Raw genomic sequence first — 19,214 nt, forward strand, 5'->3', positions numbered from 1 at the left:
GAAATGTTTATGTGGGGAAATAAACAAGTCAGCGGAGGTAGATGATGGTTTTACCATTGTTGTTTCTAATGAACAGACACATGAAAACAACCGCCTGCCCATCCCAAGTATAGTTATTTTAATTATAAGATAAAGTAAGAACCATCAGAAGATAAGACAAACACTACACATGTTTTGGCACCTCGTCAGCAGTTTCTTCCTCCCCTTGAAAGTTGGCACCAGTACACATCCTCATTCCTAAGGCGTTCTCTCACTGCCCAAGATAGAGTAAAACAACCTGCTTAAAAAGTCCACCGCCCTCTCTCCTACACACCTCCATACCTCCACAGGTATGTCGTTTGGACCAAGCACTTCTCCACTCTTCATAGTTGCCCTTTTATCATCTTTACTAATTCTCTGCACATTCTGATTTCCTTTTACGGCCAAGGGGATGAGCCGTGTGGAGAAAATTAATCAGGATCTACGCGCAGGCACTCACTGAGATGAAAGTGGTTTATTGTAAAGTAAAGCACAAGGTGAAAAATGGCAAAACAGAACTAAAGATAATCTAAGCTGGGAAAAATTAAACTACTAAACAGTAGTAATTGGTCCAGCAACACTGACGCACCGGCGCATGTATCAAGCTCACCTAGCGATGCCTGTATCGGTGCGTGTGTCGCTTTAAGAAAAAGTCACGTGATCGATACAGCTGCTGTATCACTCATTGCCAAGGCGCCAAACTGTGTTTAAAAGATACCGCATCTGCATTTGTTAACGGAATGAGTCGCCACCAAAAAAACAAAAAACAAAATTACTCTCGCAAAGTTAAAAAAAATACAAATCTCTGTTTCTGCTGTGTGGGATCATTTCGATCTTTTAACTGCAAATAATGTAACTGTTTGTCTGCCTTTGTTTCAGTGTAATCTATTAGAATAGGAAAAACAGCAATGTGACTTGCAGTGTGAATTATTTATTTCATTTTATGCAGGTTAAATGTCACATCTGTTCTGCTTTCTTACACAAACAAAAGCACCTCCTCAGTGTTTAGGCATTACAGAGCCAAACATGAAAATGAGGAGACAAACACACCGAGAATGAACAGAGGTAGGCCTATATAGACATTGAGCAGCTTTATCATCATTTTTTTTTATTAATATGTGTTTTATCATTTTAAAATCAAGCATCTAGGAAGACTGTTGTGAACCAGGCAGTCCTGAATTTTATTATAAAGGACTGCCAACCCTTTAGTATTGTGCCTGTGAGGCTTATTTGGCTCTTACCTGTCACTACATTAATGAGAATATGCAGCTGTGTACATCTGTGTTGGGTGTAAAACACTTTCCACAAAGTCACACTGCAGGCGATTTGGCCCAATTCAAAACGGGCATGATGGAGGATCACAAATAAGGTAAGGTGTCTTGTTACCAATGCAGCACCAAACATGACTGCAGCAACAAGAACTCTCCAAATTCGACATTCAGTTTGCATTGCACACAAACTCAATTTATTAGTCAAAAAATCATGTGATCAAATCCCTGAACTTTCATCCATAAGAGACAAATCGTATCATTCTTCAGATCAAGCACTACAGCCAAAGAAAAGCTTGCTCAAGGGCAGCAGCAGATGGGACGGCCCATCTTCAAACTTATCAACGAGGTACCAACATGTTGGAACAGCACATATCAGATGCTGTCACGGCTACATGATGAGAAAGAAGAACTCTTTACATCTCCACACACAAGCAGCCACCCATCTCCATGACCAACTTAGGCGTCGTGTCACAGACACTGCTTCTAATCTGGAGTCATTAAGTGTGTTGACCCTCTCAACACTTTTAGACCCAAGATTTAAAACACTCGGATTTTGTAGTTCCTCCAAGTGTAGTGAGGCACCTGAAAATGGAGTGTGCTGCAGTAATTGCCCACACAACATCTGAGCCACAGCCTAGGCCTTCATCAGAGCAGTCACCTGTTCCAGGCAAGTTCAGTATTATCCTTTAACGTGCTGCAAAACATCTTATCCAAACCTTTTCCACCTGGCTTTACAGTTTGTGTACCCCAAGCTCAAGCTCACAGGCACAGATGGGGAAATAGTGTAAAAAAAAAAAAAACAGCAATAGACTGAATGCAAAAACATTGGATAAACTTATTTTTCTGAATAAAAATTTATAATAGATTCTGAGTCAATTACATTTAAATGGGTAATATTACATTTACAATACTTTTATTTTAATTTTCACTTAATGTCATTCACAATATATTTTAAAGATGTCTATAAAATTTGAAATATAAAAGATATAAAATGATTCCATGGAAAGTACAATACCTTAGAGTGTATACAAGTATGGCTAGGTATTTGAATCAGTGTCTGTTGTGAGTCTCAAGAAAGTTGCCAGCAGTGACATTTAAGGTCCAGCAGGTGTCAGTATGAAGAAAAACAGCAACGCTGTGTCGACACAGTATCAATACAGTTTGGGGAATGTGCTGAAACGGTTCACAAGGCCTCAGCTACCCATCACTACTAAACAGCAAACATGAAGGAAGGTGAGCAGATGCATAAGAAGGTGGATGGCAGGGAAAACACAGAGAATACACAGGAGACTTACAGACAGAACAGCAACTAGTACATGAGTAGACACGAGTTGAATACACACAGAAGAACACAGGGAGATTACACACAGGTGGGCAACACAGCTGGAAGTAATTGACAAGAGGAGACAGGGGAAGCAAAACTGAATTCACTCACATGAGACACGGACCTTCACAATAAAACAGGAAACAAGAAACAATTCACAAGGCCTTAAGCAGCTGCGCGCCCTCCCGATCACTTTCTAGCACAACACCTGGAGCTAAGGGGGCAAAACAATCTCATGAGTGCTGCTGTTTGACTGAGGAAGAATAAAGTAGTCGTGGTAAGCCAATCACATGACCACTTCAAGACAAAGACAAGGTGATATATACCAAAACATAACTGTAAATTCAGACACGTGAGGTTGTGCTAGACTTGTAGTCAAGACCGCCTAATCCGAGACCAAGACAAGACCAAGACCACGTTGAGACGAGACCAAGACCGAGACAAAAAAAAGTCTTTAAACTGCAGCCAGATGCTGCTACGTTTACAGGTGTCAGGCATATTTATGTGTTTTTGCTTTCGCACAGCCCTCCGCTGTCTACGGTCTCACTCACTTACTGAGAGGACAGACGGATGCTCCACTTGACTGTCGCGTCTCTCACCCTCTCTGTTTTTCACATAATGATATTATCCTATATCCTCGCATGTGATTGGCCACAATATGGAGGGATTGGAGCATAACTGAGCCACTGTGTGAGAGCTGAGCAGCAAAAGGAAATCAAGTGAGGGTAGAAATGACTGAAAGATTATAAGGCTCTGTTTTGAGTTTTGTTCAAAAAAGAATGACTTCATATAGGAAAAAATAAATATCACCTTAAACTAGTTTTTAATTGGGCTGTATCAAGACACAGTGACTAAACCCCAATTCAACCAAACCCAGAACTGATCTGGAATTAAAACAGGACTACAACAGTTCAAAATCAGGACTACTGAGGACTTAACCAAAAGAGAACCAGAATCAAAACTAGATGATAGTAGCACTAAAAATCATCATAGACCTGCACTACACTTATTTTTTAATTCTACCAAAGTACACTATTTAGATTCAGAAAAGTTTATATAATTATTTAGCCTTTATAAGCCTGCATAACTTAATAAATATAGAATTTGAAAAATAACAAATGGTATCTAAAAAGTTACACTAGGTACTAGATACATGTTCTGATGAGTTTTAGCAAACAACCATTTGACTAACATGTGTGTCTCACCTGCTCTTGTTCCATCTCTGTTCTGTCCTCATTCTCCTCTCTCTCCCTCTTTGTGCTGACAATCAAGCCAAACACCAACAACATCAGTGGAAACCAGATATTTACACTCTTCAGATAAAAACACAAACACTTTTTTAATTGTAACATCAAATCAGACAAAATGTTTATTTTTTTAGATTGATAAATATAAAAAACATATTTGTTAACTTTTGTATTTTGTATTCAAAACTGGGCCACACTTATGGAGCTCCACAATTCTTTTCCAGGTGTTTTGGTTGATATCTCTCGATTTTTCCCATGTCACAGAAACAGGCTCTGTGTTCTGCCTTATATGCGTCCACAGGTGTGCCACCAATTTACTCACATGGACTCTACTAACCTATCAGAAGCTTCTTCAGCTCAGAATGGAATCGTCTGGCGTTTTCTTATTAATTAACAATAAACTTAGTGTATATGTACTCCTAAATTTGATGTAGGTGATTAAAATAGACAGCTCCCTCTTTTTATTCTGACATTTAACTAATTCAAAAGATATTTCAACATTTATTTATCCAGAACAAAACAAGTTTACTCTAAATTGATATTTAACAGTAAAACAAAAAGGTTTTATGTTTTCTCCCTAAAGTGTATATAAACAGCTGGTTTCAACTGTGAATATACTGCTGTGTATTGAAATTCCTCTTGTTTTGCATAGATATACTGAACAACATCCAAAGCATAATATATAAAATAACATCTACCTGAGTTGTTTCTTTGAAAGAAGCTCCTTATGTCCATTGTTGTGCACATCAGTACACAATTGAAACCGATTTAGAGAGTTTGTTTAGCCGTGGAGGATAACAACTGTAAATATGAAATGTAAGCTAAGACTCTAAAAAAATCAGCATTGTCGTTGGGCTTTTTATTTATCCATTTGTTGATTCACTCGAAGAGCAAGTAACGCAACCAAGTGATCAGTTTGACCGGAATCGGACCACCACATCCTTAGTGAGTGGTAGACCCAGCAGAAAGGACAGCATGAGCCATTGCTCGAAGGCTCGCCATTTGTAAGCGTACAAGCCTCTGGTAGATGAGGCCCTAGCGCTCTGAATTGTCACTATCACACTAGGTAGCAAACCCTTAGCAATCAAGTTTAACCTCTCAGCAGGTAAGCATGAAGGCGCCACAGATCTGGGCGCGGATGAAACACTTCTCCTCCCGCCTGAGAGAGGAGATCCCTGCAGAGAGGAAGCTGCCAAGGACTCGCTGCTAGCAGGCTGATTATCTCTGCATACCACGACCTTGTGGGCCACCAAGGGGCCACTAGAATCAGAGAGTGTGGGAATGCCGACGCACTCTCTCTAGAACTGGAGATATCATTTCCACTGGGGGAAATGCATACAGGAGCACGTCTGGCCATTGGTGCGCTAGCGCGTCCAAGCCCAAGGGTGCATCGTGGTCGATTATGGAGAAGAACAGGGGGCAGCAAAAAGATCTATTTGCGCTTTGCCAAATAGGCCCCAAATCTGAGCCACTATTAAAGGGTGTAACCTCCATTCTCTCACCAGAGGACCCCCCCTGGAGAGAAGGTCCGGCCCCAGGTTCAGGTGGCCCGGGACATGGGTGGCTCTTAGAGACAGAAAATGAACACTGCACCATAACAGCAGAGAGCGAGACAGGAGCAGCCCGGGCTTCCTCCAAGGACTGAGAGCTAGCATGCAAGACGCGGTTACCGGCAGCCTCCTCCGGAGGTGACGCGATGCACACAAACGGTGAGAGAGAGTCCAGCGTTGAAACGCTCTCATTTTTAACAGTCCAAGTGGCACTACGGCAATCATAGATGCCATCATGCCCAACAAGCTTAATATCGTCTGGAAACGCAGTCTGCGTCCCAACTGAAACTGAGCGAGGCAGCGATGACAAACGTGGAAAGCGAGCATATTTCCAAACCGAGAAAAGTAATCTGCTGATTTGGGATTAGCGAGCTCTTTTGAAAGTTCACAGAGAACCCCAGTGTCTGAATGTGTGACAGAAACAGCGACAGCTGTGTCTCCACTTGCTCTCTGGAGCAAGCTATGAGAGCCCAGTCATCTAGGTAGGCTAAGATGCGGATTCCTCTCTCTCTGAGGGGCGCTAGCGCTGCCTCGGCACATTTCGTAAAGGTGCGAGGAGCGAGCGACAGCCCGAACGGCAGCACTAGGTATTCGTAGGCTACGCCCTCGAATGCAAACCTCAGAAACTGCCTGTGTTTCGGGTGTATAACCACATGAAAATAAGCATCTGTTAGATCGATTGTTGCAAACCAATCTCCCGGGCCGACCGCATTCAAGAGCTGTCTGAGTGTTAGCATCTTGAACCTGTACGTTCGTAGATACGTGGTCAAGACTCGCAGGTCGAGGATGGGACGAAGCCCTCCCCCTTTTTTCGGAACAATAAAATAACAGCTGTACCAACCTTTGTCTGTCTCTGAAGCAGGGACCACTCGTATTGCTCTTTTCTGCAATAGCGCCTTTATTTCCTCTCTGAGTATCATGGGCGCCTCGGTGTTGACAGTCGTATTTACGACTCTTTGGAAACGAGGCGGCTTGACCCGGAACTGCAACCGGTAACCCATGGCAACAGTTCGCACCCCCCTCTCCCCCACGGAGCGAAGCAGAGAATCTGCAGTGCTTGGACGGCAGAGTTGCGGGGCCGCCGACACCATGGTTATGGGACGGGGCCAGATAAGCAGCCAGAGACGGCTCCATAGGGGGTGGGTTAGCTAAGCCAGCCCCCTTGGCGCTGTCCAATTCCATGTACTGTCCATAGCCGGGCACAGTGACGCGGGTAGACAGAGGTTTGTCCCATGATGCTGTTAACTCGCAGAGAAAGTCTGGGAACATGGGAAGGCAGTTTTTGGCCATTGCGGGCTCCGGTGGGAGGAAAAACCCCGCGAAGCCACGACGGCTTCTGAGCTGGCGGAGGAGAGGGCCAGTCCACCTGCAGCTTCTCAGCAGCACGGCGAAACAGGGAGAAAAGAGAGGTGTCACCGTGGCCGACCGGCGCAGCAGCGGCGGTACATTGGGCTGACAATGAGCTCTCCTGCTCATCCTCCGACAAATCATGGATGTCCAGGCCGATGTCCAGCACATCATCATTGTCCTGGGGAGCGCTGATGGGCTTCAGCCTGGGTTGAAGCCCGCCAGCGCTCCTGCATGGTTCCGACTCATCATTGGCTAACCCGTCAACATATTCCATGTGGTCAGCCCAGCTAATTGCGGGGACATCGACCGGAAAATCCTCGTCTTCGGACTCGGACAAAGCCGGGGCTCCAGACTCGGAAGGAGAGGGTCATGCCGTGCGACAGCCGAGCGTCCCAGCACTTTTTCCACAAACGTCACCCGTCTTTCCAGGGTCGAGCGCTGGAGCTGGCGACAAAACGCACAGGCTTCGGGCTCCGCCAACGCTCTCCTAGCGTGGACGATCCCCAGGCAGACAGGGCAGGCATCGTGCTGGTCGCTGTTGTGCAAAGAGAAACCGCATCCCTGAGGACAGGGGCGAACAGAAGATTTCTGCTTTGCTCGCTTCGGTTTGGAGTACATTCCAAAACGCAAAGCAAAACACTGCACGGGAAAACTTGAAATTAGCGCTCCGCGGGCAGCCTACACACCAACTGTGGGGTGGAGGCTAACACCAACAGGGGCAGTTAAGCTAAGTTCAAGTCGGCAGACAACGGAGCTAACTAGCAGCAGCTAGCTAGCCCAACTCAGCAGAGGTGTTCTCAGCGAGGTGAAGAGCGTAAGAACTGAGGGATGACTGTGATGACAGCGGCTATATGTGCAGGCGGGGCCGTGCGCGTGTCATCACACGTCATCTGCCTTAAAGGCGTGATTAAAGGTTTCTTCAGCCAGGACACGCGAGGGCGTGATATCCCATACTTATGGGTTGTACCGAGTGAATCGACTGAAAGAGAAATCCCAAACACTAGTGGTGTGCGATACTGCATATTACTGCTGGCGCGCCTGCCAAGCTGGAGACGGAGGTCGAGGTGCGCTGTCCACTTCGGCACGCAGGCTGCACAGTCCTGCGTACCGGCCGTCTGCCCAGCTGCCTGTGAACCCCAGCTCACTTCCACGCCTACTGCGCTGCCGCTGCTTGCCATATGGGTGGCCATCAGGCCAGCTCCGGGGCTTCCGCTGGAGGCGCGGGCGACCGCCAGAGTGGACACTTCCCCGTCGCTGGGCTGGGGCATGGGGCGCCGATGGTCCGGGCCGATTCCCTCGCCTGCTCGCGAGGTGAGGTGAAGCGGGCGAGGGGGGTATGTGGCAGGGTGTGTTCTGCGATGCCGCTGCAGGGTTGGTGGTGGTGATGTGTACGGCTGCCAGCGGGAGAGCTGAAGCCGTTGAATGTACTGTTACAGCAACCGTGTGATTATTGTAAGAATAAATGATGCTGTGAAGCATGAAAATGCCATCGGGTCTGCCCTGGTGGCGATCTTTTTTTTTTTTTTTAAATCTTAAGTGCACGAAAACCAGTAAACAAATTAAAACAAATATTGTTGATAAACTATAATACAAAAATTACAATTAAAATTCTCAACAACAAAAAAATATATATAATTAATATGTAAACAACTTAACAACCCCCAAATTGTCTAAGTCACGTGACGTGTCAGTGCAACACCGAAACATAAGAGTGGGGGAGAGGGAGCAAAGTGTGCCTGCTCTCCGCTGACACAGGAGCGGTGTGTCCAGCGACCTGGTTGTTTCGTTTTTGCCGAAAGCACAGCATAGCACACAAGCAGAACTCAAAAGTAAAGAATCGATCTCACCAGGCTAGTATCGATCCGATACCGACTTGGGACCGATACTATCGATATTTGGATCGATCCGCCCACCACTACTTGCTACCATCCTTGCACCTCTCGTGGGAAACACCACACACCACATCAAGAACTCCACCGACTTCACCGACAAGGTCCAGAAACTTACCTTGGATCCAGATGAAACCATGGTGTCCTTTGATGTAGTCTCTCTCTTCACTTGCATACCCACCAAGCAGTGGTGTGTGCGTGTCTAGAAAAACTTTGTTGGGGGGGCCATGTAGGGGCACAGATTTGGAGAAGGGTGGCAGATGTAATTGGCAGATAATGTTAAAAAAAATTCTACCAACCGTTAACCATAATTCAGTAACCCTGTAAACCTAATAACCGAATGCGCTTTTAACTCTTATTAGAATGAGATTTTAACCACTACGGTGCAAAGTTTTTAGACACTGCGTTGATAAAGTACAAGAGATACAATCAGTGCTTTGTCAGTGTTTAATCAGCATTCAAGGACAGCAATATTTGCATAGTATTTTTACTGACATATAGTGCACGTATGTTTTGGGCAAAAACATTTTTGAATATTAAAATACTAACATGTTTAACATACAATTGGCAAATTAGCCAATGCCAATGCAAAACTTTATCTGCCTGTTAAAAAACAGAAGATAATCTTATTACAAACTGGTGTTTGATTTTGAAACAGGAAAAAAGTGGGGAAACAACTGAAAAGACTAACATTTGAATAAAACCTGAAAGCAAGTAAATACTTTCTATGCTGCCTTATGGTAAACTTTGGTAATATTGATGTATAAAGAACAACACTGGCTGATGATGACATACAGTCAGCTGGCATGGTGACACTGCTGGACTGGGACAAAAAAATTGGGCATTTTGACTAGAGACCGGCCCACCAGGTATTAAAGCCATAAAGCCTTTGAATGAAAACAAATGCTGTTGTGACAGTGATGTACACTGTCTTGTTGGTATATGTATGATTTCTATACATTTTACGTCAGATAAAAACTTCGCAAGAGTCAGATAATTATTTAATAAAAGCTAGATATTTTAAATGAGAATAAGAAAGAAAAGTATTTTTTGTGCCCCCAACTCGTTAATGAGGAACAAATCCTCATTTCATCCTATGATAACAGCATTTTCACCATTTCAGCCAGTGTGAGTGGAGAACAGCCAAGTCTCCTCCCCTGAGAAACCTCCACATGTACCACCGAAAACAGTTAAATTAGTTTGAATCTGAAATCAGGGCTCAAACTTCTTGTTCTGAGACCATTTCTTTATTTTTCACACCAAACTGTTTAATAAGACAAACTTTACACAGAGTTCATCAAATATAACTAACGCTTTAACATTATCAGGATTTCATAATGCAAACTTCAAATTAACAAGAAAACAGCTGCAGAACATGTGGATCAAAATTAATTCATTAAAACAACATGTGGACTTCAATGATACAGTAAATACACTAAAGTGAAAGGAGGAGCCAAAAATAGATGTTTAATAGAATTTGAATTAACAAAAGGGTCCTTATGTGTGCTGCCGTTTTTAACGTTTAACATTTCTTTAAAATGAATACATTTTAACAAAAAGAAGTTAATTTTGGAAAAACTAAGAAAGTTCAAATGAAAGAAATTGATATATATCCATATCAGTAATTTTGATCGCCCTGCATGTAGTGACAGTGACAGAGAAGCTGCATGCATAGATGTACATATCTATACATGCAGCTTCCTAAATGTAACATTCAGGATTATTCACTGCAGGTCCAGAAATCAGAGCTACCTCATCAGATCCAAATGTGACATCAGCTGACACTCTTTACAGGAGATTCCATCTGAACTCTGTGGAGCCTGATCTCAAGGTTTTTAAGTCCAACCCTGAAGCCAGAAGAGGATCTTTCTCTCTCTTCAGATTCATTGTGATCCAGTGATTTCAGTCCAGGGGTCCGTTCTTCGTACCTCGCTTTAGGGATGGGTATTGATAAGATTTTCACGATTCCGATTCCATTTTCGATTCTGTTTAACAATTCTATTCTTTATCGATTCTCTTATCGATTCTTTTTTTTTTAAAAAAGGAGAACACTAAGCTAGCTTAGAACTTTGTTTTATATCTTCTCTTTGAACAAGATAGAAATTTAGGAATAACATGGCCTTACAAACCCAGCAGTGAGATCTTAAGAGATCCAGCCTACGGCTCTTCAATGGGGTGTCACAGGGTCCCCAGGAAAAAAAATTGTAAATGTAAAATAATAAAATAAATATTCTTCTGTAGCAATAACAAAGTATAACATAAATTATTCTGTAGCAATTACACAAAAATATCCAGTAATGTCCCTGCCTACAATTAAACACATTCACTTACCGAAAATCGGGGGCATCTGCTGTGCAAGGTGCAAGCCTTTTACCACAAACTTAGTCACTGCTCGGTGACATTCGTCTATCCTGGCCTGAAAGGAGATGCTACTGGTAGACTGCAGCGAGAACTGCCAGCATCTGAGCCAGACTCTGTCTGTCTCTCTCATCATGGTCACCTAAATGCAGCGCACAGTAATGGCAGGTTTTGTAATAAGGCAGATCGCGCTAACATAATATGCACTGTTAGTTGATTATTTACCTGCCGCATTAACGGGAGAGGACGTGCAAACGTTACTGCTGCTGCTGGGTTGAGATTCACGAGTCCGGAGAGCGGAATTAAAAACACGACATTCATTTCAGGTTATCGTGTGTTTTGTGAGTAAATGCTTTTGCATATTCGTAGTGTTTCCTCCCTTAAATGAAATATCTACTTTGCAAGTATTGCAAGTTGCCCTGTTGTCATCCGTTCTCGTAAAGTATAACCAAACTTTTGAGCGTTTGAGCCGCCGTGTTTCCTGCCAGGTAAATGACGCTCCGCAACGTGGTGACGTCATTCGGGGCGACTGGAATCGATAAGGGAATCGATTGCAAAAATGGCAAACAATTCCAAGGAATTGAAACAGTGGGAACCGGTTCTCAACAAGAACCGGGTTTCGATACCCATCCCTACCTCGCTTACTACATCCAAGATCAAATGACACATCCAAGTTCAAATCATCGCGCCAACTTTGAGCTCGCTATTCCGGGTCTCCGAACACACCTGTTGTTGACGATTAGTACAGCTGGATGAAGTAATGTGAGATCACTGGGTGGCTTAAAAGGGGCTACGCATCGATAGTAGAAACATTGATCAGCAACCCTTTGATTGGTTGGCGAAAATGTCGAAGGAGCGCGCTCAGTATTTTTCGGCAGTAGAGCAAGAACTCCTGATTGAGGGATTTCAGGAGTTTCAGAGTTTAATTAAAACGCAAGGGAACACTGCAAAGGCTGCAAAAGCAAGGAGAGAGGGCTGGCAGAAAGTTGCTGACAAATTAAACACGTAAGTAATTTAATAATAATAATAATAATGGAGTGGATTTATATAGCGCTTTTCAAGGCACCCAAAGCGCTTTACAATGCCACTATTCATTCACTCTCACATTCACACACTGGTGGAGTTGCTACAGTTGTAGCCACAGCTGCCCTGGGGCAGACTGACAGAAGCGAGGCTGCCATATCGCGCCATCGGCCCCTCTGGCCAACACCAGTAGGCGGTAGGGTAAATTTATTATACAGGGAGTGCAGAATTATTAGGCAAATAAGTATTTTGTCCACATCATCCTCCTCATGCATGTTGTCTTACTCCAAGCTGTATTAAGCATATTAGGTGATGTGCATCTCTGTAATGAGAAGGGGTGTGGTCTAATGACATCAACACCCTATATCAGGTGTGCATAATTATTAGGAAACGTCCTTTCCTTTGGCAAAATGGGTCAAAAGAAGGACTTGACAGGCTCAGAAAAGTCAAAAATAGTGAGATATCTTGCAGAGGGATGCAGCAGTCTCAAAATTGCAAAGCTTCTGAAGCGTGATCATCGAACAATCAAGCGTTTCATTCAAAATAGTCAACAGGGTCGCAAGAAGCGTGTGGAAAAACCAAGGCACAAAATAACTGCCCATGAACTGAGAAAAGTCAAGCGTGCAGCTGCCAAGATGCCACTTGCCACCAGTTTGGCCATATTTCAGAGCTGCAACATCACTGGAGTGCCCAAAAGCACAAGGTGTGCAATACTCAGAGACATGGCCAAGGTAAGAAAGGCTGAAAGACGACCACCACTGAACAAGACACACAAGCTGAAACGTCAAGACTGGGCCAAGAAATATCTCAAGACTGGTTTTTCTAAGGTTTTATGGACTGATGAAATGAGAGTGAGTCTTGATGGGCCAGATGGATGGGCCCGTGGCTGGATTGGTAAAGGGCAGAGAGCTCCAGTCCGACTCAGACGCCAGCAAGGTGGAGGTGGAGTACTGGTTTGGGCTGGTATCATCAAAGATGAGCTTGTGGGGCCTTTTCGGGTTGAGGATGGAGTCAAGCTCAACTCCCAGTCCTACTGCCAGTTTATGGAAGACACCTTCTTCAAGCAGTGGTACAGGAAGAAGTCTGCATCCTTCAAGAAAAACATGATTTTCATGCAGGACAATGCTCCATCACACGCGTCCAAGTACTCCACAGCGTGGCTGGCAAGAAAGGGTATAAAAGAAGAAAAACTAACGGCATGGCCACCTTGTTCACCTGATCTGAACCCCATTGAGAACCTGTGGTCCATCATCAAATGTGAGATTTACAAGGAGGGAAAACAGTACACCTCTCTGAACAGTGTCTGGGAGGCTGTGGTTGCTGCTGCACGCAATGTTGATGGTGAACAGATCAAAACACTGACAGAATCCATGGATGGCAGGCTTTTGAGTGTCCTTGCAAAGAAAGGTGGCTATATTGGTCGCTGATTTGTTTTTGAATGTCAGAAATGTATATTTGTGAATGTGGAGATGTTATATTGGTTTCACTGGTAAAAATAAATAATTGAAATGGGTATATATTTGTTTTTTGTTAAGTTGCCTAATAATTATGCACAGTAATAGTCACCTGCACACACAGATATCCCCCTAAAATAGCTAAAACTAAAAACAAACTAAAAACTACTTCCAAAAACATTCAGCTTTGATATTAGAGTTTTTTGGGTTCATTGAGAACATGGTTGTTGTTCAATAATAACATTATTCCTCAAAAATACAACTTCCCTAATAATTCTGCACTCCCTGTATTATATTACATTATATCCTCTTACACATTAGAGCCACAACAGGACCCACTAGAACATGGGAACAAGTAAAAGTGAAATATAAGAATATTCTACAGAATGGTAATATTTATCTCTTATATTGCTTTTAGTCTCTTGAAAAGAGACCCTGAAATAATCTGTTTGTTTGTTTATAACAGCAACCAAGAAAAGGGCAGAGCAAAAAAAGACAGGTGGTGGTCCTGCACCCCCTCGTCAACAAGTTGGTTAAGTAAATAATACCCTCACGGGAAAATCGATATCTCTCTATGAGCACACTGTCGCACTGAGCTAAAGGATCCTGTCTATCCCGCAATATATGCTGAATTCTGAGGACTCTCCTTATCAATCTTGCACCTTCCGCAATGGGTTGCTCGTGTACAAACGGACAGGACATGGCTGCGACAGGCTTCCCAAATCCACCTTCGCTTTTATAGCCGTGGTCTCTCATCTTGATTACACGAAGTAATTTACTATTACTACTCTAAAATATGAATTACATCTGAAATAATCAAATACATGAAATAGAATGATTAATAGTACATTTCCATTTTTTTAGGAAATGACCTGTATGTATCTGTATGAAATCAATAAAAGAATCAAATACTGCATTATCTTTAGTTACATTGATAATATTTATTTATGGAAAAATAGTGGAAAAATATTGCTGTTGCTTTTGTATAAATGAAGCGGACATACCTGAGTGGCCGCGATCTAATCCTGTTTACATAAAGTAAGCCTGCTCCCAAGCAGGTTTACGCTTACGGATCTGTTGCTATGACAGCAAGTCCCGGATCACGCGAAATCGTCAACAATCAAATCCAGCTAACTTACTTGGCGAGGTACGAAGAACGGACCCCTGCATGATCAGGCTGATGTTTGCACAGAGCAGATAATGAAGTGAATGTTTTTGCACATTGGTAACAGTGAAACAGTTTATTTACAGCGTGGAATCGTTTGTGTTTGGAGTATGAACTGAGATTCCTGAAGCTCTTGTCACACTGGTCAGAGCTGAAGTTCGCTTCCATGTGTGTACAATCATGTTTGTTACGATGACCTGATTGTGAGAAGTTTTTGTCACAGTGTCTGCACTTGTATGGTGTCTCTCCTGTGTGGATTTGCTAATTCTTGTTCGTTAAGCTCACGTGCAGTGGTGAAGGATGACCCACACTAGTCACAGATGTGCTGTTTGACCCCACTGTGGAAGAGTTCATGTATTTTTAATGTACTTGGTGTGTGGAAGCCTCTCCCACATTCTTTGCAGTAGTTCATTTTGTCTCCAGTGTGTCTACGTTGATGCGGTTTAAGGTCCCGTTGATGATTGGAGGTTTTTCCACAAAAGGTCACAGAGAAACGTTTTCCCACCACCACAGTGACGACAGGGTTGAGAACTGGATCCATCTGTGTTGCTCTGCTTCTAAACAATGACAGCGTAAGTGATCTCTGCCAATGTCCAACTACGTTTTACTGTTTGCATTATAACACTCAGCTTACCAAGCGAAAATGACTCTTCATTTTTCCAAACTGTTCATTCAGTATAACTCCATAAGTTTACTGATCAGACTTGTTCCAAACAATCAGGTTAAAATTACAAGATAAAAAAAATCAATACATCCTCACAGTAACTGCATTTGTAGAGTTAATTTCTGGTGTGGATCTGTTGGTGTTTTTTTCAGGTGATGTGGAACTTTAAAAGTCTTCTCACACAGTTCACTTTTGTAAGGTCTCTCCTCAGAGTGGCTAAACATGTGTCGTTGTAACTGTGCATCTGTTGTAAACAGTTTCCCACACTGATCACAGCAGGAAACATAATTTCCAGTGTAAATCCGTAGGTGAATATTTCGGTACTGTTTGTCACTGAACCTTTTTCCACAAAAATCGCAGCTGTACACCTTAATTCCAGGGTGGGTAACTAGATGCTTCTGTAAGTTTCGACTTTGAGCAAAAGCTTTACCACACAAGTCACAGTAAAATGGTAAATGGACTGGCTCTTATATAGCGCTTTTCTACTCTTCTGAGCACTCAAAGCGCTTTACACAACTTGTGCATTCACCCATTCACACCCATTCGCACAAGCACATTGATCTAAGTGCTTTCTAAGTAACATTCACACACATTCATACTCCGATGGATGCATCGGAGAGCAATTTTGGGGTTAATATCTTGCCCAAGGATATTTGGCATGCAGACAAGGGGAATCGAACCACCAACCTTCCAATCAGTAATGACCTGCTTTACCGCCTGAGCTACAGCCACCCCATGTGCTTAAACTACACTGTGGATGAGTTGGTGTTTTTTTAAGGCTCCAGCCCGGGCAAAAGTCTTTCCACACAAGTCACAGCTGTACGCTTTAAATCCACTGTGGATGAGTTGGTGTTTTTTTAAATCTTCGGCCAGGGTAAAAGACTTTCCACACAAGTCACAGCTGTACGCTTTAAATCCACTGTGGATGAGTTGGTGTCTTTTTAAACTTTGAGCATGGGTAAAAGACTTTCCACACAAGTCACAGCTGTATGCTTTAACTCCACTGTGGATGAGTTGGTGTGTTTTTAAGGTTCCAGCCTGAGTAAAAGACTTTCCACACAAGTCACAGCTGTAAGGTTTAAATCCACTGTGAATGAGTTTGTGTGTTTTTAAGTTCTCTGCCTGGGTAAACCACTTTCCACACAAGTCACAGCTGTAAGGTTTAACTCCACTGTGGATGAGTTGGTGTTTTTTTAAGTCTCCAGCCCAGGCAAAAGACTTTCCACACAAGTCACACATGTAAGGTTTAACTCCACTGTGGATGAGTTGGTGTGTTTTTAAGCCTCCAGCCAGGGTAAAAGACTTTCCACACAACTCACAGCTGTACGTTTTAAATCCACTGTGGATGAGTTGGTGTCTTTTTAAGCTTTGAGCATGGGCAAAAGACTTTCCACACAAGTCACAGCTGTATGCTTTAACTCCACTGTGGATGAGTTGGTGTGTTTTTAAGGCTCCAGCCTGAGTAAAAGACTTTCCACACAAGTCACAGCTGTAAGGTTTAAATCCACTGTGAATGAGTTTGTGTGTTTTTAAGGCTGCAGCCTGGGTAAACCACTTTCCACACAAGTCACAGCTGTAAGGTTTAACTCCACTGTGGATGAGTTGGTGTTTTTTTAAGTCTCCAGCCCGGGCAAAAGACTTTCCACACAAGTCACACCTGTAAGGTTTAACTCCACTGTGGATGAGTTGGTGTGTTTTTAAGGCTCCAGCCAGGGTAAAAGACTTTCCACACAAGTCACAGCTGTAAGATTTAACTCCACTGTGGATGAGTTGGTGTTTCTTTAAGTCTCCAGCCCGGGCAAAAGACTTTCCACACAAGTCACAGCTGTAAGGTTTAACTCCACTGTGGATGAGTTGGTGTGTTTTTAAGGCTCCAGCCAGGGTAAAAGACTTTCCACACAAGTCACAGCTGTAAGATTTAACTCCACTGTGGATAAGTTGGTGTTTCTTTAAGTTTCCAGCCCAGGCAAAAGACTTTCCACACAAGTCACAGCTGTAAGGTTTAACTCCACTGTGGATGAGTTGGTGTGTTTTTAAGGCTCCAGCCTGGGTAAAAGACTTTCCACACAAGTCACAGCTGTACGCTTTCTCTCCCTTTCTTCTGTGAGGTTTGTCAGCCTCCTGAAAGTGCTGACTTCTTGCTCCATGTTGGTCCTGCAGTGACAGAGGCAGTGAGTGAAATGCAGTCGTGGAACAAACTGAAACTCCCTCCGTCAGTGGAATCAAACATGTCAACAAACACATTGCTGGTGTGTTACCACCACCTTCTGGTGATAGTATCACATTACAATGATGTGACACAAAGAGAGGTATAATTAAAATGACATTAGGAAATATTGATCAGCGGAGAAAATCTTTTATGTCACAAAATTTTTTTGAGTTCAACTGATGATATTGTTGTTTCAATGTGTGTAGATAAAATATGATCTTTGTATTTTCTTGTGACTTCTGTGGTTTCTGATTTTAAATGTAGATTCTGTATATATGGATGAGCCCAGGATAGAAAAGATAAAGCTGCTGTTAACGGGTTTTTAAAAACCAACCAGCTGAACACACAGTTTCAATAAGTGTTGTGTTGTCTGTGATGTTTTTCTCACCTTTTGTGTTGAAGACATTTTTTCCTCTGTAGTGGCTGAGCTGAGTCCAAATGGCTGAAATTGTTCCTCTGCTGCTCCAACATACTCTTCTGCTCCTGTTACTCAGCAAAAAAAAAAAAAAAAAGTATATACATACACATATATGCGCATATATATACATACACGTATATATACATATATATATATATATATACATATATATATATATATATATATATGTGGCCTTTTGTTGTGGGCAGTCTGAGGTACACCTGTGCACTACTCATGATGTCAGATCAGCATCCTGATGTGGCACACCTGTGAGGTGGGATGGATTATCTCAATATGGCAGATGTGCCCACTACCACACATTTGGACTGATTTGTGACCACTGTTTGGGAGGGATGGTTATTTTGTGTATCTGGAATGAATTTTAGGTCTCTACGTCCATCCCATGGGGAATGGGAGCAGTAACAAAGGTGTTGCGTTCATATTTTTGTTGAGTGTATATATATATATATATACACACACACACAATTAAAGGCTGATTGCCCTCCCCCAGGCTTGTACCCGTGGCTTCATGTCCTGGGGTGGGGGTTGGTTGTTCTCCTTCCCTGCACTCCATCCTTTTGTTCATATTCCAAGATTATTTTGCTATATGTATTCTTACCTCCTAGCAACCGCCATATTATAATATTGCAAGCAATCACAAACTCTACAGTCTCCCTAACTTCAATGTATAGTAAGCAATCTATTATTCTCACCAGAGAAAAACATAAACTAAAACCACATCAAAGTTAGCTCCGTGCTTACCTTTAGATGAGCCCACAAACAAGAGAACTCTGTGATTAAGCTAAAAGCCTTTCCAAACACAGTTAACAGATCAGGAAGCTGAGACACACGTGGTTCGCGCTGATCTCAGCTACAATCCAAGAGACAACGGTGGGTAGATCGATGCAATTATCGATTGAAAAGTAGGTAGTTGTATATGATCCTGTAGGTTTACTACTTTACTCCCGTTTCACGAAAAAGCAGCTCTCTCTGCTCGAGTCCTCTCCAGCGCACACTCTTTGCTCCGCCCCCTTTACCCAGCTCTGCAGCGATTTGTTGCTGTGCGGTCACGTGACTCAGCTGCATAACGTATTCACGTGGTGTGTTATTTCAAAATTAGCGCGCTTCGGGATTGACGGCATGCCGCAATGCATTGTGGGTAGTGGTGTGCTATACTGCATATTTTGGTATCGATCTTCTGCTTTTCTTTTCATTCCAATTAAAATTATTACACTCTTGGAAATGATGATAATAATATTTCCACTGTGGGATTT

The 19,214-nt window shown here is 42.9% G+C and overlaps 1 protein-coding gene and 1 pseudogene across 2 annotated transcripts; one reads left to right on the plus strand and one right to left on the minus strand.

Annotated features, from left to right (window-relative positions):
* Positions 1-634: 634 nt before the first annotated feature.
* Positions 635-5,431, plus strand: LOC146675727 (uncharacterized; annotated as a pseudogene).
* An 8,969-nt stretch (positions 5,432-14,400) lies between these two features.
* On the minus strand, positions 14,401-18,860 carry LOC146675728 (uncharacterized). Of its 2 annotated transcripts, XM_085400695.1 has the most exons (4): positions 18,703-18,860; positions 17,911-18,005; positions 17,366-17,467; positions 14,401-17,281 (listed from the first exon to the last, which is right to left on the minus strand). In XM_085400695.1, the coding sequence occupies exons 2-4, from the start codon at positions 17,926-17,928 to the stop codon at positions 16,055-16,057; spliced, it is 1,347 nt and encodes a 448-aa protein (XP_085256821.1). In that variant the 5' UTR covers positions 17,929-18,005; positions 18,703-18,860; the 3' UTR covers positions 14,401-16,054. The 2 variants fall into 2 exon arrangements, with proteins under 2 accessions (XP_085256821.1, XP_085256820.1); XM_085400694.1 differs by having other exon boundaries at positions 14,401-17,467.
* Between the last annotated feature and the right edge of the window lie 354 nt (positions 18,861-19,214).

This window comes from Rhamphochromis longiceps, linkage group LG3, assembly GCF_057381845.1.
Source record: "Rhamphochromis longiceps isolate RC_006_pf linkage group LG3, R_longiceps_female_GT1.1, whole genome shotgun sequence".
NCBI classification, from domain to species: domain Eukaryota; kingdom Metazoa; phylum Chordata; class Actinopteri; order Cichliformes; family Cichlidae; genus Rhamphochromis; species Rhamphochromis longiceps.